The following is a 23,804-nucleotide window of genomic DNA, read 5'->3' on the forward strand; positions in this document are numbered from 1 at the left end:
GATCCATGTTGATGTATGGCAGAAACTAATCACAGTATTGTTATTCAGTATCCTCCAGTTAAAAAAAGAAAGAAATGAGTTCCAGAACTGAAGAACATGATTTTCAAGATTGAAAAGGCCTGGCACTTAGCCCAGCTTGATGGATGGAAATAAACCTGCTTTACCACCATCAGTACAGTCAGGACACGGGCCAGAGAGGAAAAAGCAGGTCAGTACACAGGCTTGGGATCAGAGTGCCTCAGACTTCTTAATAGCAGCAGTACAATCCGGAAGGTTGCAGAGATTGCTTTCAGACTTGGAGGGTCATTGCTATCCTAGAATTCTTTAGCTGAGCTCTTTGTTAAGCATGACAGTAGAATACAGACCTTTTCAGATGTTCCAAGCCTTTCAGTGTATCTTCCATGTGCCATATCGCTGGACACATCTTGAGTTTGTACTTTAGTTCTTGTTGCATGGTCCCCAGACCAGTGGTAGCATCTTCTGGGCACCTGTTAGGCATGCAGGGCTTCCCTGGTGGCCAGTGCGGGAGACACAGGTTCGATCCCTGGTCCGGGAAGATCCCACATGGCTGTGTGCCGCAACTACTGAGCCTGTGCTCTAGAGCCCGGGAGGCTCAACTACTGAGCTCACGTGTTGCAGCTACTGAAGCCTGTGTTCATTTGCCACAACTAGAGAAAAGCCCACACAGCAGCAAAGACCAAGCACAGCCAAAAATAAATATAAAATTAAAAAAAAGAAATGCCCCACCCCAGGCGTCCTGATACACGCTTAAGCTTGAGAAGCACTGCTTCAGCAAAATGAGGACAAGGATCTGAAAGAGGAAGATAGTGGATCCGGGAAACCAGGTACCCAACACAGCAAGGGGGAGGGCCCCTCAGGATGGCAGTGCTCGGAGCTCCCAGGCCACAGCTCTGCATGGGGCACCTGCAGGCTCGGGTCACGGGCTCTGTGAACACACCATTGTCCTTGTGTCTGATGAATTTTAACATCAAGAGGAAACATTTATAAAAAGGGAAGTCCTTGTGGGGATAAAACTTGTGTGACGAGTTTATAGAAAAGTAAACAAGTAAATGTTAACTCTGTATACCAGAAGTTGTGCTGCAAGGAAGAATACTCATGGTGTATTCTTCAGCAGTGGACAGCATTTACATCATCATAATGGTGTTGATAATGCTGAGTACTGATTTATCCAAAATTGTGATCTGATTGTGTTGTGAAAATAGGGTGGAGAAGAGCATGTGTGCATGTATACATGTGCACTCACACTCTTTGTAGAGAGCTGATTCTTGTTGTTCAGTTGCTAAGTTATGTCCAACTCTGTGACCCTGTGGACTGTAGCACGCCAGGCTCCTCTGTCCTCCACCATCTCCTGGAGTTTGCTCTGATTCATGTCCGTTGAGTCAGTGATGCTAGCTAACCATCTCATCCTCTGTCATCCCCTTCTCCTTCCCTCAGTCTTTCCCAGCATCAGGGTCTTTTCCAATGAGTTGGCTCTTCCCATCAGGTGGCCAAAGTATTGGAGCTTCAGCTTCAGTATCAGTTCTTCCAATAAATATTCAGAACTGACTTCCTTTAGGATTGACTGAGAGCTATCAAAAAAAAAAAAAAAAGCTAAATCCTTATCTTCCCTAATGGGAGATTAACTAATAAAACTGAAAAATCAAAGTGAAACAAGATATAAAAATATTTGTAATTTGGAACTGTGGAAGTATGAGACAAAAGAAATGGCTGAAAGAGTTGACATTGGTGCTCGGGAAGGAAGCAGAAGACATTTAAAAACAAGCTTTGTTTGACTTTTATGTGCAAGATATACCTTAAAACTAAAAATAAAACCAAAGTTTGAAAAAGCATGATGGGAAGGGAGGCTCTGACAAGGAAGCTCTCTTAATAAACTGTGGTCATTTTTGAGAAATGGGTTTTAGAGTTTTTTGTTTGTTTTTGTTTTTTAAGAATGTCAGCAGGAGGGCAGGGTCAGGAGATTCCTTGTTGCTTCTTTAGCCACTGGGAGATGCTTCTGGGCTGGGAGGTGCCAGGAACTTCTCATCCTGGGCAGGGGGCCCCTTAAGTCATTTTGCTGAATGGGGTTTGCAGAGAGGGTGCCAGGCAGGTGGTGAAGCACCGTCTGCTGACCTGCGGGGGCCGGCCCATGGTGCCAAGGCCAAAGCCCAGCCCTGGCTTCAGCTTCCCTGTGAGCAGCCCGGGCACCAGAGTGAGATCCGCCTCACACTGGCTGTGGCGAGTGAGTGGGTTCATGGGCACACAGGGCTCAGAACAGTGGCTGGCACTTCTGCTGGCGGTGAGCGGCCAGGGAGTAGAGGGTACCCACACCTTTTTATTTATATTTTGAAAAAAATTTTCAACCTTACAGAAGCACTGTAGAAATAGTACAAAGAACTCCCTTAATAAAAGCTCTTCAGGGGACTTCCCTGCTAGTCCAGTGGTTAAGAAACTGCCTTCCAATGCAGGGGACTCAGCTTCGATCCCTGGTTGGGGAACTAAGATCCCACATGCTGCAGGGCAACTAGGCCCACGCGTTGCAACTAGAAAGGAAGACCCAGTGAAGCAAAAAAAAAAAAGGCTTTTTTTTTTAAATCACCATTTGATAACATGGCCACATTTCCTTTTTCTCTCGCCACATACACATACAGTAATATCTTGTCACCATTACCTCTGTTACTGAAAAGTAAGTTGCAGACATGGTAGCCCCTCATCGCTAAACGTGTCAGTGTGTGTCTCCCAGGAACCAGAGTAAAATGGTCAATTTGGGGAACTTTCACATTTATACGAAACCATTGCATGATGTGGAGACCGTTATTAACCTTACTGCTGTTTCAATGCCACTTTCAAGCAGGAAACTTCCCCTGCCCCATCCTCCGCAGTCCACGATCCAGTCCAGTCTCCAGTGTCCTTTAATCTGGAGCAGTCCCTTAGCCCTAGCTTTGACACCTTGGAGGAGCTGGGAAGCCACTTGTCTTATCGGGTGTCCCTGGGTTTGGGAGGTGATGTCACCTTGCAATGGGATACAGGTTACGTTGGCAGGCGCCCCACGGCACGGGCTTCCCAAGTGACCTCAGTGGTAAAGAATCTGCCTGCCAGTGTAGGAGACTTGGGTTTAATCTCTGGGTCAGAAAGATCCTCTGGGGGAGGAAATGGCAACCCATTCCAGTATTCTTGCCTGGAAAATTTTACAGACAGAGGAGCCTGGTGGGCTGCAGTCCATGGGGTCACAAAGAGTCAGACATGTCTGAGCAGCTGAGCACGCACCTCAGCACAGCTCAGGAGGTCTGTGTGGTCAGTTCATCTCACAGGGATGATGCTCTGGTCACTTTGTGTCCCTGTCTGCAATTAATGAGTAATCTCAAGGGAGCTGTTTTTGAGGCCCTGGGTCGATATCCTGTCCCCTACCTATTTTCATCCGATATTTGAGTGTTTATCAGGCCTTGACTCTTGACCAGATTCCTCCTGAAGCTCAGTTGCAGGTCATTTGGATAAACACCAGAGCTTGCTTTTGGCTGCCAGTGAGAAACTTAGCATTGGGAAATATATTGACTTTTTTTTTCCCCCCAGAGAGGTATTATTCCATTTGGGATAAGAAGTGCACTTCCTGGGTTTAAAGTCTAAAAAGGTCAGATTCCAAAAAATAAGAAGGTCGGATTCATTCTTTTGTTTGTTCGGTATTTGCTGAGTGCCTAGTGTATACTCGGCTCTCTTCCAGGTGCCGGGGATAATGCGGTAAAACAGGTAGACAGACACCCCTGGGGGAATCAGGCAGGAAACCTGTCCTCCGTGGTCAGGTCGTGCAGGGCGAACCCCAGGGTGTGGTGAGGTCAGGGGTGCTGTGCTTGGACGGAGACCTGAGCGGGTGAAGCAGGGGAACAGGTTCAAGGCCTGGAGATGGGAGTCAATGCAGGTGTGAGGAGGTCGCTAGGAGGTCCTAGGGCTGGAGCTGAGACGGCGCGGGGAAGGACGGTCAGCGGGGTTGCAGGGAGGCCTGGGCGAGACTGGGGGGCAGTGTCCATCTGGATGCCGGGAGTGAAGGTCTGACTGAGACCCGGCTGGGAGTGATGACTCTTTGGGGCTCAGAGCGCAGCAGGGCAGGTCTCCTCTGGGCAGAAAGGAGCAGTTGGACGGGGCCTTTTCATTCTTCCCTGCTGCTCAGGAGAGGACAGGAGGGGCCGGCCTGGCGAGGGGCCCGTCTCGCCCCCTTCCCAGCAGCTTGGACAGTCTCTGGCAAGCCTTGGCAGGTGGGCACGCCTGCAGGCCCTGTGGGTTTCCGGCCTGGAATGGCCGGGGAGTCCCGGGCTGAAAGCCCAAGGCGGTGCGTGCGTTGCCAGTGGGGCATGGCTCTTCTCCAGGTCGTCCCTGCCCGTCTCCCCATGGGAGGGAGCGCCAGGGCTCACAGCCTTGGTCCCCATGCCCCACTCAGGCGACCCAGAGGAGTAAGCTGAGGACGTTCGCGGGGGACTTTTCCGTGGGGGTGCAGGTGGGATTGCTGTTCTAGAGACTTCCCACCCTCTGCTCTTTGGCGTCTCAGGTGCCCGAGGTTACACAGTCAGGATTTGAACCCGGCTGATGGGTGTCACAATCTGGCCCTTCTCCACCAGGCTACACTGCTAGGGGCCAAGGGGGTGACATCCCATCTATTTCAGGCAGTCCCCTGCCTCCTGAGATCTTGTTTGTGCTTGATCTTTGACTTCTGGCCTGTGACCCCTGGACTGTTAGAGGGTGGTGGGTGTGAGAAAGGCCCCGAGGGTTGTGACAGGCCTCCGTGCCTCCCTTTCAGGGTCAGATCAGAGATTCCCAGGAAGTGGGGTGACATTTACTTAGCGCCTCCAGTGGCTCTGAGGAAACACCTTAATGTTTACAGCCACACTGTAGGCTCGGTTTTATGACCATCCTTAACTGATGAGGAGGTTGAGACTCCGGTTAATGACACAGCCAAGGTGGCGCAGCCGGGAAGGGGAGTCGTGTGTCAGCCCGTGGGCCTGCTACATCTGATGGGCCCTTGGTCCTTCTGGAAGTCATGAAAGTGCTTGACATGGCACCTCTGGACGCCCACCCTGGGCTGGGCTGCAGCACAGCGATGCTGGGCCCACAGGCAGGGGTGGAAAGAGCATGGACCTCAGGGCGGGAAGACCGTGGCTCCAGCCCTCCTCTGCCCTGCCGTCCCAAGCCCGTCCCGCAGCGTGGTGTCGGGTACGTCTGGAGTCCCTGTGACCTCGTCCCTCACCTGTGGAATGAGCATCACCTGCATCCTAAGACCAGACGTGCGTGTGTGGGTCGTGGTTCTCAGCTGGGTCTTGAGGTGTGTAGGCGAGCCTGAGAATCTCCCGGAGTGTGCGGTGCCTGTGCTGGGCGGCCCCCTCTCAGGGGCTCCTCCGGGGAAACACATCTGAATCTGGCATCGGGGAGGATGTCGGTCTTTTGAGAAACATCCCAACTGATTTTTAAGACACCGTTTCCTGCTTTTCGGATCTACATTCAAGCTGTTGCGGCAGATGCTAATAGAAATAGGGAAAAGGACTTAACCAAAACCAGGTGTTGCTGGACAAGGACCCTAGCCTGGAGTCTCTTTAGGAAAACGACCAGGTTTCCTTGCGATGAACACAGTGCTTCTCAACTAGGGGGCAGTCCCCCCCTCTGGGGGCATTTGGCAATATCTGCGGCATTTGTTGTAGTTGTCACAACTGGAGAGAGGGTTTGACTAGCATCTGGGAAGCCTGAAGTGCTGCTCAATAGCCTGCAGGGCACAGGATAGCCCCCACAGCAAAGGATTACCTAGGCCTTGATGGTGCCAAGGTCAAGGGTGAGTAACCCTGGGTTGAGAATAGCCAGTAGTTAAATAGTGTTGCTTATGTGTCAGATGTTGTTGGTCTAAGAGCTCCTCGGGTATTGACTTGCTAATCCTCCCAACCCTCTGACGCGAGCTGTTATTATCCTGAGCTGACAGATGGGGAAGCAGGGGCACAGGGAGCTTAAACACCTGGACGCAGGTAGGGGTCCCGAGGAAGGAGCAGGCAGGACGAGGACTTGGCTTCCCAGGCGTCTGTGCCTTCCCCCCCTGCATTAAGGGAGTCTGACTTTAAACCAGATTTTCAGCTTTGGGTTCAGAAGGCCACATACTGGAGCGTTTGCTATGTGAGAAGAGTCAGAAACCTTTCATTCCTGTGCCCAGAAAGTAAGAGAGAAGGGCTGGGGTTAAGGGTTACGAGGGGCCCCATGATCCATCCATGAACATCTTATGTTTTCCATATTCTGAGAGTGATTCACCTTCATGAATTTAACGGCATGAGACGCCTCATGGGAGTGGAACACAGGTGAATCATAACTTCTTAGCGTTCGGCTCCCGTCACTGGGGAATCAGAGACGAGACGGTGGCCGCCTCCTCACTGCGGTGCCAGGGAGGCTGGAGGGTAGCAGGACTGGGTGGAGAGCATGGCTGACCGCGGCCGGGGCTGTGCTGTGTCTTTGCAGATGTGAAGACAACTGTGGTTTACCCTGCTACAGAGAAGCACCTACAGAAGTATCTGCGCCAGGACCTCCACCTGGTCCGAGAGACAGGAAGCGACTACAGGAACGTCACCTTGCCCCACCTGGAGTCCCAGAGCTTGAGCATCCAGGTACCAGCCACCACCAGCTCAGGCAGGCTCCACGGGTTGCACGCAGAATGCTGTCCCTGAGGCCAGTGTTTGTCTTCTCAGGCGTCGGTCGAGATGGTCCCAGGGGCTAGCAGTGTCCCTGCCTTCACGCCGCTTACCTCCTGTGCAGGCGTCAGATAGGACACGGATGTATATGTAACCACACCAGACGTGAGACTTAGAGTGCTGTGGAGAGGAAAGGGCAGGATAAGTGGCATAGAAAGTGCTGGGCTCAGGCGGTCGTGTTTTGCGGAGGACAGTCATCTGCATGGATCAGGGAACTGACACTGGTCTCGGGCACACCACCGAGGCAGTCTGGGATCTCAGAGCAGTCCAGTCCCTGGGAAGAACTTCTGGCTACTCTCTAGTAGTGCTGATGCGATCTCAAGAATGGCTTACCCAGACCAGAGGTCTGTAAATGGTAAACAAATGCTGGTTAGGCCTTCCCCATCTGGGCGCTCCTTCTTGGTTTCACCCACAGTTAGCCAGCCTCCACGAGTGGAGTCCCAGGGGAGAAACTTCTCCTTCCCTTTCGCCCCCTGCATCCATCCTGGGGGGCAGGAGCGGGGGGAGGGGATGGTTGCACAGCCTCTTCTTCCAGGGCTGTGTTCACGGGTTGGAAGCATCTTCAGAGTGTATTCAGTCCCTGGGCCAGACGCAAGGCCATTTCGCTAGCAGATCTGATTCTCCTTGGGTCTGTGCCCAGCACCAACCAGAGCCTTTCCCGAGATTGGCCCCATGTGCATGCTCAGGGTTAATGTGATGGATGAGCTGTTTTCCTATCCTGCCTCTATCACTCACTCCCGTTCCCTGAGCATTTGTACGTATTCCAGCCGAGAGTGTGGCCACGGTGGGGCAGGGTGTCCTGATATGGGAAGCTCACGGCCATTTCTCCCAGGCCCAGAGGAGGGGAGGGTGTCCTGAGTGTGGGGTCCTGCGAGGTGGATTGTCCTTGGGAGGAGGAAGGACAGGAGGCAGACAGGGGCTGAGGGAGGTCCCACGGGGAAGACCTGGCCAGGCTGTTAGCCGTGGTCCCACACAGGATTTGCACAAGGCTTCTCTAGCTCACTCTGGCTTGATTATTTTTCCATTTTTTAACAAAGACATCCAGCATTTGTTATGTCTTCTAAGTAGTAAGGAAATTGGTCTCCATCTTTCCTAGAAAGCATCTTGGATCGTGAAGTGGATGTCCTGGAATGTGTGTTTCGCTGCACTAATTGCACATATATGTGATTAAAGAGAGGAAGTCCTTAATACAGTTTCGGCGTGAGTCATATATGCACCTTCTTAAAGACCACTGTACACATCCTCTTGGGAAATAACTCTACTACTCTCCCCACTTCTGGGTGACATGAGTGTTCATGTGTTCTTTATTATTTTAAATTGGCCGAGCTGTGTGGCTTGTGGGATCTTAGTTTCTTGATCAAAGATTGAACCCAGGCCCTCAGCAGTGAAAGCACCGAGTCCTAACCACTGGAGCGCCAGGGAATTTCCCCATGTATTCTTTTTTGGCTGTTTCTAGCAAGTTTACAAGCACTCAGCTTAATTGGCAATCAGTTCAGTTCAGTCGCTCAGTCGTGTCCAGCTCTTTGCGACCCCATGGACTGCAGCACGCCAGGCCTCCCTGTCCATCACCAACTCCCGGAGTTCACTCATACTCATGTCCATCGAGTTGGTGATGCCTCCAACCATCTCATCCTTTGTTGTCCCTTCTCCTCCCGCCTTCAATCTTTCCCAGCCTCAGGGTCTTTTCAAATGAGTCAGTTCTTTGCATCAGGTGGCCAAAGTATTGGAGTTTCTGCTTCAGCATCAGTCCTTCCAATGAATACTCAGGACTGATTTCCTTTAGAATGGACTTGTTTTATCTCCTTGCAGTCCAAGGGACCCTCAAGAGTCTTCTCCAACACCACAGTTCAAAAGCATCAATTCTTTAATGCTCAGCTTTCTTTATCCAACTCTCACATCCATACCTGACTACTGGAAAAACCATAGCTTTGACTAGACAGACCTTTGTTGGCAAAGTAATGTCTTTGCTTTTTAATGTGCTGTCTAGGTTGGTCATAACTTTCCTTCCAAGGAGTAAGCGTCTTTTAATTTCATGGCTGCAGTCACCATCTGCAGTGATTTTGGAGCCCAAGAAAATAAAGTCTCTCACTGTTTCCACTGTTTCCCCATCTATTTGCCATGAAGTGATGGGATCAGATGCAATATATGTTATAATGAAAACTGACCTCTTCCAGTCCTGTGGCCACTGCTGAGTTTTCCAAATTTGCTGGCATATTGAGTGCAGCACTTTCACGGCATCATCTTTTAGGATTTAAAATAGCTCAACTGGAATTCCATCACCTCCACTAGCTTTGTTCATAGTGATGCTTCCTAAGGCCCACTTGACTTTGCATTCCAGGATGTCTGGCTCTAGGTGAGTGATCACATCATCGTGGTTATCTGGGTTGTGAAGATCTTTTTTGTACAGTTCTTCTGTGTATTCTTGCCACATTTTCTTAATATCTTCTGCTTCTATTAGGTCCATACCATTTCTGTCCTTTATTGTGCCCATCTTTGCATGAAATGTTCCCTTGGTATCTCTAATTTTCTTGAAGAGATCTCTAGTCTTTCGCATTCTATTGTTTTCCTCTATTTCTTTGCATTGATCACTGAGGAAGTTTTTCTTATCTCTCCTTGCTATTCTTTGGAACTCTTCAGAGCTAATTGGCAATAGCTATTATATTTATTGAGCATCCCCTAGGTCCCAGACTCTGTGCTAAGGTCTGGAGGGTCACCAGGATAAGCACTGATAATGTCCCCACAGTCTTGTAAGGAAGGTAGGCGTGCAGTGTAATGGGATGAGCACTTCGGTGGTTAATACATAATGTAGAGGTGTGACACAAAGGGGAGTGATCAGCCCAGATGGTGGGGGGCTTCACTGGGGACAGGATCCTCCGGTTGGATCTTAAAAGGACAAAGAGAAGTTTGCCAGGTGGACAGAATAAACAGGGCACTGCAGCCAGAGCAGAGAGAAACTCCAGGGCCTCAGAGGGCTGGACTCTGATGCATCTGGGGAGCTAGCACGAGAAGACAGGCAGGGCCCAGGAAGAGGTGTGTGCACTTTACCCAGGAGACCAGGAGTTCCCAAACCTTGCCAGTCATCAGCATGGCCTCTTGAGGTTTTATAAAATACAGAGCACAGGGCCCTCCTTGGTATCTACTGACTCAGGATGGACCTGGGAAATCTAGATTAGAAAAAAATCATCTCTTGTCAGATTTTTGGACGAGTGCTATAGGCACTGAGGGTCCTGTAAATGGCTTTAAGCACGTGGGTAATGTGATGAGATTTAAAGAAGCAGTTGGAAGTGGTGAGAGTAGAAGGAGGAAGAGGCAGAGGGGAGCTTCTTTTTTATTAAGAGGCAGGGCCTAGATGGGGGCTGGCTTGGAGCAGCGAGGGGGAGCCTGGGGGTGACTGTGGGGGTACCTTGGGCAATGAGTGGCAGATGGTGGGATGGATGGCAGAGTGGGTTTCCGTGGAGGACAGTGAGTTAGCTTGGGATGTCTCAGCCACGAGGTGACTTAGAACAGCAACGGTCCTGAGCATTTTGCGGGCACCATATCTTTAACAACAAGCTTTTGGAGACTAGCTTCAGAGCCAGGTCGCCTGGCCCCAGAGTCTGTGTTCTTAGCCATCGATGCTACTTGGATACTCAAATCTGAGGTGCTTGTAATTTCCCAGTTAAAAAAAAGAATGCAGTGGGATGTCTGGATCCAGAGCCTTAGAGATCGGTTTGTGAGCCCAGGGTTTGGCCTCTTGTCCTGACACCTCAGCGCCTCAAGACCTTGTGCTTTATATTTATTTTTGACTGTGCTTTGTTGCCGAGCAGGCTTCTGCCCCATTGTGGTGCTGCTCATTGCCATGGCTCCCTCTTGTTGTGGAGCACGGGCTCTAGGTAGACGCATGGGATTGGTAGTTGCAGCTCATGGGTTTAGTTGCCTCACAGCATGTGGGATCTTCCCAGACCAGGGATCGAACCTGTGTCTGCTGCTTTGGCAGGCAGATTCTTATCCGCCACGCCTTCATCACACCACACCGTCCAGCCCTTGGGCGCCCTCCAGTCTCATACGTGGTTCTCTCTTGCCCCAGAATCAATGCACTTCCTTTGCTCTCATCCAGTCTCCTTTTTCCCCTTCCCATAGCTGGTCTTGCAGCCTCAGGCACGCCCAGCCTGACCTTTCCCAGCAACTTTTCTGCTGTCCATTGCCTCCCTGGGCAGGGCTCTGTTTTGGACGCCTGTGTGAGCATTTTCTCGCTTAGTCCTCACCACAGCCCTAACCTGTGGGTATAATTAGCACCTCTTGATGAAGGAGGAAACCAAAGCTTAGATGAAATCACTTTGCAGCATGTAGCTAGTTAGTGTTGGAGGTGAGAGATGAGCCCCTTGTTGTTGGTCTCCAGAGCCCATTCATTCTCCCCCAGCTGATATGTTGTTTTCTAGGTGGAGGCAGGAGCTGTGGGGGAAGGCAGGGCCCTGGGGTGGCCTGGCCCGCTGTGGGCTGGGCAGTCCCAGGGCTGTTCACGCAGAACCACCATCCCCTCCCTCCCATTTGTTTTTGGGAGATTTCCGATCAGGCTCTGACTGACTTTTTTTCTCAAGTGGCACATTCCTAGAGAGATGTCTAGTTAGAGAGGAAATGCTTCCCCTGGGACATTCTCAACTTGCTGGGCTCTGCATTGCTCTTGCCCCAGGGTTGCACAAAGAAGCCACTGCAGAATGGCCTCCAGGCCTCACCAGGAAGTGGCATGGCCAGGCTGTCCTTGGGAAAGCCCCTCTTTTCTGGTGGGTTCTTACTGTGACTGGCCTCTGGGTCTTACTGGAGGGCCTGGGAGGCCCAGATCGTCCCTGGCAGGTTCCCTCTGCCTCGTCCCTCTCCATATCAGATGGTTGCACTTGGCCTTGGCTGGGCTGGCTGAGAGTGCAGGATGTGGACTTGGGGGGCAGTGGGAAGGGAGCCCCCACGGGGTTGGGGGGACAGCCCTGGCTCTCGCTGACCCTGCTGTGCCAGCACTCCTGGTGGTGGGCTAAGGAGCCCCGTGTTGGCTGGCCGTGTCGGTGCCCTGTCCTCTCCTCCAGCCCTCGTCAGCTTGAGTGCCTTCCTGACCATGGGGCAGAAGGGGCAGCTGGGTGAGCCCGACTCCTGCCCCCTCTCTGGCTGTGCAGCAGGGTTCACTGTCAGATTTCGGGCAGAGTTCACTGGCCAGGAAGGAAGTCACGTTGGCAAAGGGTTCTCAGCGCTCAGGGGCAGTGGAGTGGAGTGGGCTCCAGGGGTTGGAGCCCCATGAGAACAGGGCCTTCGTATCTTGACCTCCAGGCTGCAGGCTGGCTTCCTCAGAGAGGCCACCAGGACCTTCATGGTAAAGTGATGCTCTTGGGGTCCATGCAGTGCTCAAGGAAGGGTCCTTGAAGACAGTGGACAGCAGCTGATCAAAGGCCGTGGGAGAGCTGGCAGCCCAGGGTTGACAGGAAGGGAGGAAGGGTCTGTGTCATTGCCTCTCATGTGGCATTTCTTCTGCTTTGTTGTGAAGGGTCCGTGTCGGGTGGGGTAGAGGCGCTAACCCCACGCTCACAAGAATCCCAGTGGGGCTGGGAAACCTAGCACGGTTACTTCTAGAACATAAGCCCTTCCTTGCCCTGGTGCATGGCAAGCTCCTTCTGCAGAAGGAACTCCCAGCAGACTCTCTGCCCCATGGTCCTGTCGGGGTGCAGGGACACTTCACCAGAGTCCCGTGGGCAGTGGAAGGGGATTGCAGACCAGGCCTGTGAGGCCAGAGCAGAGCATGTGCACAGGGGTGGCCAGGATGGGCCTAAACAGTGAGCTCCATCTGGACCCTTGTGGGGGCAGCTGTAGTGACCCCCGTGGGGATGGCCATGGTGGGAGAGGGGAAGTTTCTTCTGGACCCAAGAGCTGATATCTGGGACAGGATGGCCTGAGTGTGGATCCCCTGAGCTTCGTGCCCCTTTACCATTGGGTGTCCTTCCCTGAACCTGTTTCTCCCAGCGTGGGCTGTCTCTTGGGGAAAGGACTGGCCTGTGAACCCCCTTTCTCTGCCCTCCTTCCAGTGGGTGTACAACATTCTCGACAAGAAGGCTGAAGCCGACCGGATTGTTTTTGAGAACCCGGATCCGTCCGATGGCTTTGTCCTGATCCCCGACCTCAAGTGGAACCAACAGCAGGTAAAGGATTTCGCGCTGGGCCTCTATGGTCTCTGAGTGCCCCGCTCCAGCTGCCGCTCCCTAATCCTGCCCTTCTTCCTCCTGCTGGTCTCTTGCTCTCTAAGAAGATTATAATTAACCGACAGGGGAGGCTGAGCTGTCTGCAGTGGGAGCACCTACACAAATGTTTACCCTTCAGTGGGCCAGTTAAAGCCCCTTCTGGCTTACCTCCCACGCTAGGGTGAGGATGGGCAGTGTTTGCGTCATGACGTCACGGGCTATTCCTTCATCAGCCACGTGCGAGGCTGCCACCTTCCCTTCCAGGGGCACCCGGAGTCCTGAAATGGACAGTTTACCCCTCCCCACGCCCTGGACACCAGCACATCCAGGCAGCACTGGCTGGCAGAAACCACGGGGACCAGCCGGAGGAGTCCCCTGCACTGCCCGAGCCAGAGAGGGGGCCTCCAGCGGCCTAGGCACTGCACCCACCAAAGCCTCTCGGCTCTGCTGCCTGGCCCGCGAGCGCCCCCCTCCCCTGGTTCCCCAGGAGCCGTCTTCACTCACGCTGCCCCTCCAGTCCTCTGCATTCTCTGTGCACCTCCTCTCCTCCTCCTTCATCTCACACTGAGAGGCCCATCCCCAGGCTCGCTGGCTGCCGCCTCTTTGGGTGGACTGTCATGCCCTGAGAGTAACAGGAACCAGCAGGGCACCGGGTCCAGGCAGCGCTGTGCCCACACAGACTGGAGTTGGGCCCGGATAAGGCCCAGGGAGCCAGCCCTGGGCTTTTGGGGGCTGGCGGTGGGGGGCAGGTAGACATCCCCCCTCCTCCTCCCAGTTGAAATCTGTGACTAACCCAGGCTCTCGGGTGGGCCCCTCTAGGCTCTGTGTTCCTCACATCATTGTTAGGTCTCCCAGGGACACTGATCTGGAGTCGGGCCCGTCCCGCCAGGGGGGATGCCTCCCGTCTCACTCTCTCAGCCGCTGGTCAGGCCTCTGTGCCCTCTGCCAAGCTCACCTGCATTCTCTTGGCTGGGTGGGGTGGGTTTCCTGACCAGCCACACCACTCCAGTTGCCAAGAGACGGGGGAGCCGAGCCTGTGGCCGGGGTGAGGGGGACAGGATTCAGGCTCAGAGGCACGGGCGAGCCAGTGCCAGCTGTCTCCTGGGGTGGCTCGTGGGACTTCCTGGACGTGGCTGGTGGGGGAAGGAGGAGGCAGGTAGGGAATCTGAAGGGAGTTTCCAGAGGTCTCAGTGCTGAGCTGGGAAGGTCAGAGGAGCCCGCCCTCCCCTCTGCGTGATGATGTGCAGAGGCCGCCCCCGCACCAGCCAGTCCCCACTCAGGCCGGAAGGGAGGGCAGAGGACCAGAGAAGGAACGAAGCCAGAGCCCCCGTGGGGTAGGCACGCCGGGGGCTCTGTCAATCCCGTCCGCCCCCTTGGGCAGCCTTGCGCTGGCCGTTCTGGATCACACACACGGTGCAGGGAGGTGGGAGTGGGTGGGTAAGGGGGAGCTGGTAGGAGGACTTTGGATTCATGAGGTCCCTGAAGACCTTGTGATTTGCAGGAGGTGATTTGCATGTGGGGATAGCCGCAGCCTCCCCATGCAAGGAGCCATAACGCTCTGGTGCCTGTGGCACCGAGAGCGGAAGCCCATGCTCCTGCTTACCTGGCGCCGGCAGGCATGCTGCCGGGCCTGCCCGGGGCACTGCCCGCTGTCTGTCCCCTTAAGAGAGAACAGGCTTCAGGCACTGCAGCAGGGTCCCAGCCACATGGTGGGGTGACTCGCCCTGGGGCTCTGAAGGGGCCAGCTTGCGTATCAGGCTTTTAACTTGCTGACTGGACAGGTGTGACTGTGCCTGACCTTTGCTTCTTTACCGCTTGTCTCCTTGTGGTGCCACAGTTAAGGGCCTTACATCCCTGACTTGTGACAGAACACTGAGGCCCACGGCTCCCTAGAATTAGTGTGTCCAGCAGGGAGGTGGGCCAGGCCTGGACTTCTGTCCTCATCCTCATCCACCAGAGGAGGACAGAGGAGAGGGCGGTCTGGCATGTGCTCTGAGGGGACTTCTAGCCACCCTGGCGGCCCCTCGTGCCGCTGCTCTGCCGAGAAGCGTGTCTTTTTCCGCTCACTGGTGGCCCATGATTAAAAAACATCCATCCATCCATTCATCTGTCCGTCTGTCTCACAAATATTTTGCTGTTATTGTTTAGTCACTAAGTCGTGCCTGACTCCTCTGGAAGCTCACCAGGCTCCTCTGTCCATGGGATTCTCCAGGCAGGAATACTGGAGCAGGTTGCTGTTCCCTTCTCCAGGGGATCTTCCGACCCAGGGATCGAACTCATGTCTCCTGATTGCAGGTGGCTTCTTTATCACTGAGCCACCAGAGAAGCCCCACAAATATTGATCAAGTCCCTAATGTCTGCTGGAGACTCTGGCTCCCTGGAGATTAGAGAATCCCTTCCTCAGTTCTCTGTAGAGAGAAACTGTATATTCCTTCTTATTGGCTTATTTGGGGATGTAGGGATTGGTCCAGTTAATACATCTACATGTGTGTTAGAAGCTCAGTTATGTCCAACTCTTTGCGACCCCATAGACTGTAGCCCTCCAGGTTCCTCTGTCCATGGAATTCCCCAGGCAGGAATACTAGAGTGGGTTGCCATTCCCTTCTCCAAGGGATCTTCCCAACCCAGGGATCGAACCCACATCTCCTGCATTGCAGGCAGATTCTTGACCATCTGAGCCTCCAGGGAAGCCAACACCAGCATGTACATGGTAACAATAAAAATAGCACACAGAGTGGGCAATGAAGGTGCATTCCCTCACCCGACATTCCTCCACGTCCCTGCCCCAGAAGAGATGGTTTGTCTCTCCTCCATAGTCTTTACACACTATACGTGTCAGCATGTATGTGCGTGTTCATGGAGACACACAGACACATTCAGCTCACGGAATGTAGATCCTTGTGTCTAAGGCACTCAGGCAGGAGCCTCGATCTCCGCGTCTCTCCTGAGGTGGAGCCATGGGTGTCCGGGGCTCCAGCCGTTCTCCATTTTGCCCCTTGCTAGGAGGCTGTGGCTTCGACTTTGCTGCCCTGCCTTAGAGTAGACAAGGTTGATGGCCTCTGTCTCCCCAGAGGGGTTGATGTGCTGCCTTCTGGGATGCCAGTCTGAGACCCTTGCCAGCCCCTCCCCTGTTTTTTTCCCCAGATCATTTCTCTGGGCAGCCGGGGCCCTTTGGGGAAAATCCGGGGTCATGTCTGCTATCAAAAGACAGGTTTGTCTTCCTTCCCTCACTCAGCCCGTGAGCTGGCACCCAGCACAGGCTTCATGCTTCATTCCATGCCAGTGGAGCAGAGAGGTGTGACTTATGTCATCTTTGGAATTTGTCAACAGATACCATCTAAACAAATGTTACTCTTGCTTGGAGGGCCTGTGACAGTGACAACGTGGAACGGCTGGAGACACTCACAGACACGCACACACTCCTAGTTCAAACAGCTTCATTTCCTGCTGCTCCTTGGGTCTCAGCTTATACAAGAGTCCTGGACACAGGCCACGAGAAGGAAGAGTCCAGAAGGGACTTGCAGGCAGAGCTGAGGCCCAGGTGGGCACTGCTTAGCCGTCTGCTGGCAGGTTCCCACTGCGCTCATGTGTGGCCAGTCAGGGGCAGAAAGCCCGGCTCTTAGGGCTCTGGCGGAGACGAGTGTGTGTGGCATGGAGACTGTTGGCATGAAGAAGCACAGCTGGACATCAGGCACCATCTGGAAAGTCTCATTCCCAGTTTTTTAAGTTGGGGCCCTTGGGGACTTGGTCGGGTGACTCATGGTCCCCAAATTATCTCATTGAGGAATCTAGCAGCTTGGCCTGCAGAGCTGAGGGCTGGTGGATCCGCACCAGGCCTTGGCCCTTGGAGCCCTGGTGTCTGGGGCTTGCTTTGCAGGAGGATGTGAAACTGGCCAAGGCCAGGGTTTGGGCAAGTGGAGACTGGGACAGGAAGGGTTTTCTGGGCAAGAGGAAGAGTCATTTTGCTCTCTGGCTCAAGGTTTTGGCTCCAGGTCTTGTTGGCCTTGGGTCCTTGTACTGTTGTGACCCCCAGGTCTTCGGGCAGCCACTGTCTTCTGGAAGGGCGGCTGTGTATGAGCCCTGTGAGATACGGGAAGGGAGACAAGGGTGAAGCAAGGTGGAGCTCACTGCCCCGCGGGCCCCAGGCTCCCTTCCCCCGCACTTGCCTCTCCACCTGTCACCTGCCTGGACTCCAGGCACATGGAGCCCTCCTCCCCCAACCAATGCCACTGAGCCTTTTTTTTTTTTTTACTGTTCCTTTGCTCAGTGCTCTTTTCCCAAGCCCTCCCTCTTCTTCCCGACCCAGGCCCCCTGTCCCTCTCTGATCACCCTCACTGGTCTTTCCTTCTTCCTCCTGCACTCTTCTCCCCTTGTGTCTTACAGCACTTAGTACAGGTGATTAGACCATAAAAGTGGTTCATGGCATTTTCTTGAAGCCCCCCTACTTCTGCCCCCCTACTGAGTATGTAAATACTCTCGTGTGATATTTTTGAGCAGGAAGAATAAACACAGGCTTCTTCCCTCACACAACCCTCACTCACCCGGGGCAGGTGGACGCCCACCTTGCCTGGGGTTGGGTCTGGCCACAGTGTCCCTGGGATTGGCGGCGGCTGGCCCTGCAGGCCTTGGGGTGGGGGTGCTTCCTGACTTCTGGGGGGGCAGTTCCAGGATGGGCAGCCTCCGCGGTTGGCCCCCCTGCTGAGCCCAGTTCACCCCGCCTGTCTCCGCACAGCTCGATGACCTGTACCTGATCGCCATCTGCCATCGCCGGGGCATCAAGTCGCTTCGGGACCTCACCGCAGAGCACCTGCCGCTGCTCAGGAACATTCTCCGGGAGGGTCAGGTGAGGTTCCCGGGGCCGAGTCCACTCCAGGGCCCAGAGGGGTTACACTCCGATTCCCGTGTGTTCCTTTCCTCACCCCACCCTTCTGTGAAACGGCTTCTCTCTAGGTGCCCTGCAGGGGCCTGTGAAGGCTTGTAGATGGCCTCAGGAAGCCCCTGGTCCTGGTCCCACCCTGCCTTCCAGCTCTGCGCTCAGCCCCCTCGCCTCACCCCACACAGGCTTCCTCAGCTCGGGTCCTCGATTCTGCTCCCTGACGTTGTCCTGCAGGTCACATGTGGGGTGCCCGCCCATCCCAGGGTTACCCGTGACAGCTGCATCACGCTACACGTGTTTCTTGGGTAGATGGTCCACGACCTGACATGGATCTGCGTGTGTCCCCTCGTGTACCTCAAGGGCAGAGACTGAACGCTCTGGCACCTGGCGTTCTGGGACACCTTCCCTCTGGGAGATTTGCTGAATCAGATGAAAAGGCTGCTAAAAGCAGCCCTGGGGGCCCGGGCAGATGGTGGGGGAGAGGAGAGTCTCAAATCTGGAGCTGTGATCCTGGTTCTGACACTTTGACCTTAGCCCCCTGGCGGCCCCGGGCAGGTCATTTCGCCTCTCTGGGCCTGGGTATCTGGAGGGGTCCTTCTGAACCCGTTATTCTGTGGGGTTGGCCTCAGCCTTGTTTCCTCTGAGACACTGGATGGTACAGCCTCCATGCTAGGCCTGCTGTCACCAAGGTTTCCAGCCCGGGAGAGGCTCCCCTGGTCGAGGTTCAACAAGCCCTGCTCCGAGGCTCTGCCTGGGGCCACTCTCCTTCCCCTCTGGCCCCCTCCCCACTGTGCCCACCTGCCTTCCCACCTGCCTGCTCACCCCACCATGTCCCCGGCTGTCTTTCTCTTTTCTCTGGATGCAGGGCACCTGGGAGGTGTCAGGCCAGCACTTGCATCTGCCCTGGCAACTCCAGCACCCTCTCAGGTGGGGTCCGCCTTCCAGGAAGCCCTTTGGGTGCCCTGGTGGTCACCCTGATGCCCAGATTCCTAGGGACGCACCCAATCAGAAGGGCACAGTACAATCGCAGCGTGTATTCTGAGCTCACTGGGGCCCTGTCTTTCTTCACCCCTGCCGCCTCAGAGATTGGCCTACATTGGAAATTAAATCTTCTCTTAATTCCAAGAGGCTTGGAGGCTTCTGAAGGCGGTTGGAAGAGAAAAAGCTCTACCACTATGCAAGGTTGGGGTGGGCCAAGGGAGCCGGGGTTAAGGGTGATGCTTTCCTCTTCTGCCGGGAGTCCACTGAGAATCCAAGGATCCTGTGATGCCTCCCAGCTCTGTCCAGCCCTGCCCACGTCCCCTCCCCCGGCCTTTCTCTGCCACCAAGCCCTTAGCTCTGTCGCAGCCCGGCTCCACTCTCTTCTGTGCTAAGCAGGGAAAAAAAGGGTTCCTGCCACCCACTTGATGATTTAAGCCTGGTAACTCCTCCAGGGCAGGCAAGTCCCCCAGTCTTGGGAATCTGGGCCCCTGTGCTTAGCACCGAGACTTCCTAGAGACCTAGCTGCGACCAAGGAAGCAGGTGTTCCAGCAGGTTGGAGCGGGGAGCCCTGATTGAGGCCACCGTCCCCCTCCTTGGGAAGAAAACCTCCACCTCGCTGCTTGTCACCCGCACCTGCTGACTCCCTAGAATGGCAGACAGGGATCCCGAAGCCACCCGTGGGGCGACGGAGAGGCTGGTGGGGGCTGTGGGCAGGAGGGGGTGCCGGCGCCAGTGTGGGGGCAGCAGCTGACCCTCCCGCCCCCCGCTCCTTGCCAGGAGGCCATTCTGCGGCGCTACCAGGTGGCGGCGGACCGCCTCCGCGTGTATTTGCACTACCTGCCCTCGTATTACCATCTGCACGTGCACTTCACCGCCCTGGGCTTCGAGGCCCCGGGTGCCGGCGTGGAGCGCGCCCACCTGCTGGCGGAGGTGATCGACAACCTGGAGCAGGACCCCGAGCACTACCGGCGTCGCACGCTCACCTTTGCACTCCGGGCTGACGACCCCCTCCTGGCGCTCCTGCAGGAGGCCCAGAGAAGCTGAGAAGAGACCACCCTTGTAGGGGATGGGGGCAGCAGGATTTTTTGTACCAAGTGAATTTTTTTTTTTTAATGTATTTTGTACTGGCTTCTTCCCAGCATGAGAATAAACTATCAGTCTCGTTCAGTATGGACCCACAGTGTGGCCTGGGGAGGTGGAGTGGGCGACCCTAGCGGGGTAAAGGCAGGGGGCACGGCCAACCTGGAGGGCTCAGGGCTTCCTGCAGGTCCCCTCCTGGCGGACTTCACGTCCTGGGCCTCCCTGCTTTCACCCCTGCTGTTCTGCTACCACCTTTCTCTTCCTTCTTCCCACTTAGTGTTTCTTCCTGATGGTCCACATGTCTGGGAGTCCCCCCTCAGAGAAAACCACATATGAAACCTTTCTGGAAGTAGTCTATAGTCTTTCTGACAGCACTTCCTCTTTCCCTCCAGCACTTAACGCACACTTCCCATGTGTGAGCCAGTCCTGTTGATAAACCCTTGTTGACAGGGCTGGAGGCTGGCCTCCTGGAAGTGGGAAGGCCTTAATCAGAATCAGATGATGCAAGCCCAAGACGACTGCCTTTGCCTCTGTTCCTTGGTCAGTGAGTCTGTGGCCTTGAGTTCGTTATCTCGACAGGAAGACAAAACACACTGCCATAGAGCAGCCGGAAGATAAATCCACCGTCTCAGCAGGGCACAGTGACATGGTTGCAGTGAAGTCCAAAAGCCCTGAGTCACGGATCAAGGTGTGACCGCTGTCCTAGATCCCTGACCACAGAATTGCCAGGCCAGGAAGGGACTTCAAAGCACCCAAGGCTGATAGCCTGTAGGAAGACATCAAGGGCGTATCTGGCAAAGTGACGTCTCCCACTGCTCCAGCAGAGCAGGGACACGGGTGCAGACATTGGCGACGTGTAGTTAAACACACGAGGCCCTCTTCCCAGACACATCATGCTACCCGAGAGGGGCCGGCATTTGCTCTTCGGTCAACGTGGGGCTATGAGTTACCGCATGCGTCCTCAGGACACACTGCCAGGGGAGGTAGGATGTGGGTCTTGCAGAGTGAAAGGAAGATGAAAACGGAGGGAGAGGAAGCGGGGTGGCCCTTATTCTGCGTACCCTGGACCGAGAACCAGGGTAGGATTCACAGCCAAGCTCCATTCGCTTGTTCCTCACGCTGCTTATTAAACACGTACTGCATCAGACCCAAGGCCTCCTGAGCCTATTTCTTTGTCAAGGGGTGCAGGGATGAGGATCCACCACAGAGGGATCTGCTGGTGATCATACACGCAGCAGGCCAAAGTGGCATGATTGCAATGGAATCCAATGCTTTGACTCACTGCATGCCTTTTGAGCCAATGTCCTAAGGGCTGGGAACCCAGAGACGACTATAAAGACACTCCCAGCCTCCCAGGCTAGGGGGCAGACAGACAGTCCTCAGCCCGAGGGGTGCAGAATGAGAACCGTCTCCTCTGCCTTAGATTTCCTCCTGCCTTCACTTAGCAGGACCCACCCAGCTCCCCACCTCCACTGAGACAGCATCCTGAGCAGAAAGTCCTTAAGCCTCAGCACCGCTTGACTGATGAGCCACCGCCAGCCCTCTCTGACGGCATGGACGTCTGTCCCTGTGCGTTTAGCTGCGTGTCCTCGGTGAGTGCAGCGGAGGTGGGTGTCACCTTCTCATAAACTTTGGAGGGCTCCCCACCGGCGCCAGGCCCCAGTCCTTGGCCGACTTTCTTCCTGGCTGGGTTGGGAGGGAGGAGAGCGATTGGAGACGTGACTGCTTTTCCTCGGCTCCTCTCAAGTTTGCCCAAAAGTTTCCTCATAGGGCAAAATTGCTGAGTGTTCTATATTTGTCAACATTCCTTCATGAAACTGAGAAAAATAACATTTCAGGAGGAGTTGGACAGTTAGCTCCACGTTGTCTAGTTCTGTTGAACGCAGATCCTGGGAATGGAGAAACAAATCAAGAAACAGTTGCGAACAAAGTAATATTTGAAAATGTTTCTCTTGTGATATTTGTATTTCCAAACGAATTGAATGGATATGTTTTATTTCTGAATAGGTTGATGTGGGTCTTTTAACTCTTCCTTCTCAGAAAGGACTAAATCTTTATTCCAAACATGTATATAGAACCCTAAAAGGACTTTTTTCTGTAAGAAGATGGTGATAATTAACAGTAGCTGTTTTCAGAAAATCCTCACATAGCAAAATAAATGTTGGCAACTCTCTGTTTGCTCCATATTCTCATTGAAATTACATTGGATTCTGGAGTCTATGTAAACTTGAAGTTACCAAATTTTAGCCACTGTTAAAAAAGAAACATGGACTAAATTTGTTTAAAGTGTTTAAATTCAAAGAACAAGGTTTTGAACATCTACCCTGTCTTTTTTTTTAAAGACAAGAATATGGAACTAGAACTCTCATGGAGCTTACAACTTAGTGAGACACATAGACATAATTGGGCTTCCCTGGTGGCACAGCGGTTAAGAATCTGCCTGGCAAATCAGAAGACTTGGGTTTGATCCCTAGGTCAGGAAGATACCCTGAAGAAGGCAACCCGCTTCAGGATTCTTACCTGAAAAATCCCATGGACAGAGGAGACTGGCCGGCAACAACAGTCCATGGGATCTCAAAGAGTTGGACACGATTTAGCAACTAACAACAATGATAGACATAATTACAAAGTAAATCCACAAACAACTCAAGTTCAGTTGCTCAGTCGTGTCTGACTCTTTGTGACCCCCATGGACTAAAGCACGCCAGGCTTCCTTGTCCTTCACCAATTCCTGGAGCTTACTCAAACTCATGTCCATCGAGTCAGTGATGCCATCCAACCATCTCACCCTCTGTCATCCCTTTCTCCCGCCTTCAACCTTTCCTAGAATCAGGGTCTTTTCCAATGAACCAGTTCTTCACATCAGGTGGCCAAAGTTTTGGAGTTTCAGCATCAGTCCTTCCGATGAATATTCAGGACTGATTTCCTTTAGGACTGACTGGTTGGATTTCCTTGCAGTCCAAGGGATTCTCAAGAGTCTTCTCCAACACCACAGTTCAAAAGCATCAATTCTTGGGCGCTAAGCTTTCCTTATAGTCCAACTCTCACATCCATACATGACTACTGGAAAAACCATGGCTTTGACTAGATGGACCTTTGATGGCAAAGTAATGTCTCTGCTTTTTAATATGCTACCTAGGTTGGTCATAGCTTTTCTTCCAAGGAGTAAGCATCTTTTAATTTCATGGCTGCAGTCACCATCCATTTGCAGTGATTTTGGAGCCCAGAAAAATAAAGTCTCTCACTGTTTCCATTGTTTCCTGATCTATTTGCCATGAAGTCATGGGACTGGATGCCATGATCTTAGTTTTCTGAATGTTGAGTTATGAGCCAACTTTTTCACTCTCCTCTTTCACTTTCATCAAGAGGCTCTAGTTCCTCTTCACTTTCTGCCATAAGGGTGGTGCCATCTGTGTATCTGAGGTTATTGATATTTCTCCCGGAAATCTTGATTCTAGCTTGTGCTTCATCCAGCCTGGCATTTCGCATGATGTACTCTGCATATAAGTTAAATAAGCAGGATGACAATATACAGCCTTGACGTACACCTTTCCCGATTTGGAACCAGTCTGTTGTTCCATGTCTAACTGTTCTTCTTGTTCTAACTTGCTTCTTGACCTGCATACAGATTTCTCAGGAGGCAGGTCAGGTGGTCTGTTATCTCTTTAAGAATTTTCCACAGTTTGTTAAGATCCACATAGTCAAAGGCTTTGGTGTAGTCAATAAAGCAGAAGTAGGTGTTTTTCTGCAACTCTCTTTTTCAATAATCCAATAGATGTTGGCAATTGGATCTCTGGTTCCTCTGCCTTTTCTAAATCCAGCTTGAACATCTGAAAGTTCACAGTTCATGTATTGCAGAAGCCTGGCTTGGAGAATTTTGAGCATTACTTTACTAGCATGTGAGATGAGTACAATTGTGTGGTAATTTGAGCATTCTTTGGTGTTGCCTTTCTTTGGGATTGGAATGAA

The 23,804-nt window shown here is 53.2% G+C and overlaps 1 protein-coding gene across 1 annotated transcript in view; it reads left to right on the top strand.

The window, feature by feature from the left end:
* DCPS (decapping enzyme, scavenger) overlaps positions 1-22,008 on the top strand; it is a 42,800-nt gene extending 20,792 nt beyond the window's left edge. Inside the window, 4 exon segments of the mRNA NM_174695.3 lie at positions 6,475-6,620; positions 12,746-12,859; positions 17,631-17,741; positions 19,533-22,008. Of these exon segments, the coding sequence (NP_777120.2) occupies positions 6,475-6,620; positions 12,746-12,859; positions 17,631-17,741; positions 19,533-19,799 (638 nt within the window). The 3' untranslated portion in view covers positions 19,800-22,008.
* Positions 22,009-23,804: the final 1,796 nt, after the last annotated feature.

Source organism: Bos taurus, chromosome 29 (genome assembly GCF_002263795.3).
Source record: "Bos taurus isolate L1 Dominette 01449 registration number 42190680 breed Hereford chromosome 29, ARS-UCD2.0, whole genome shotgun sequence".
In the NCBI taxonomy this organism is placed as follows: domain Eukaryota; kingdom Metazoa; phylum Chordata; class Mammalia; order Artiodactyla; family Bovidae; genus Bos; species Bos taurus.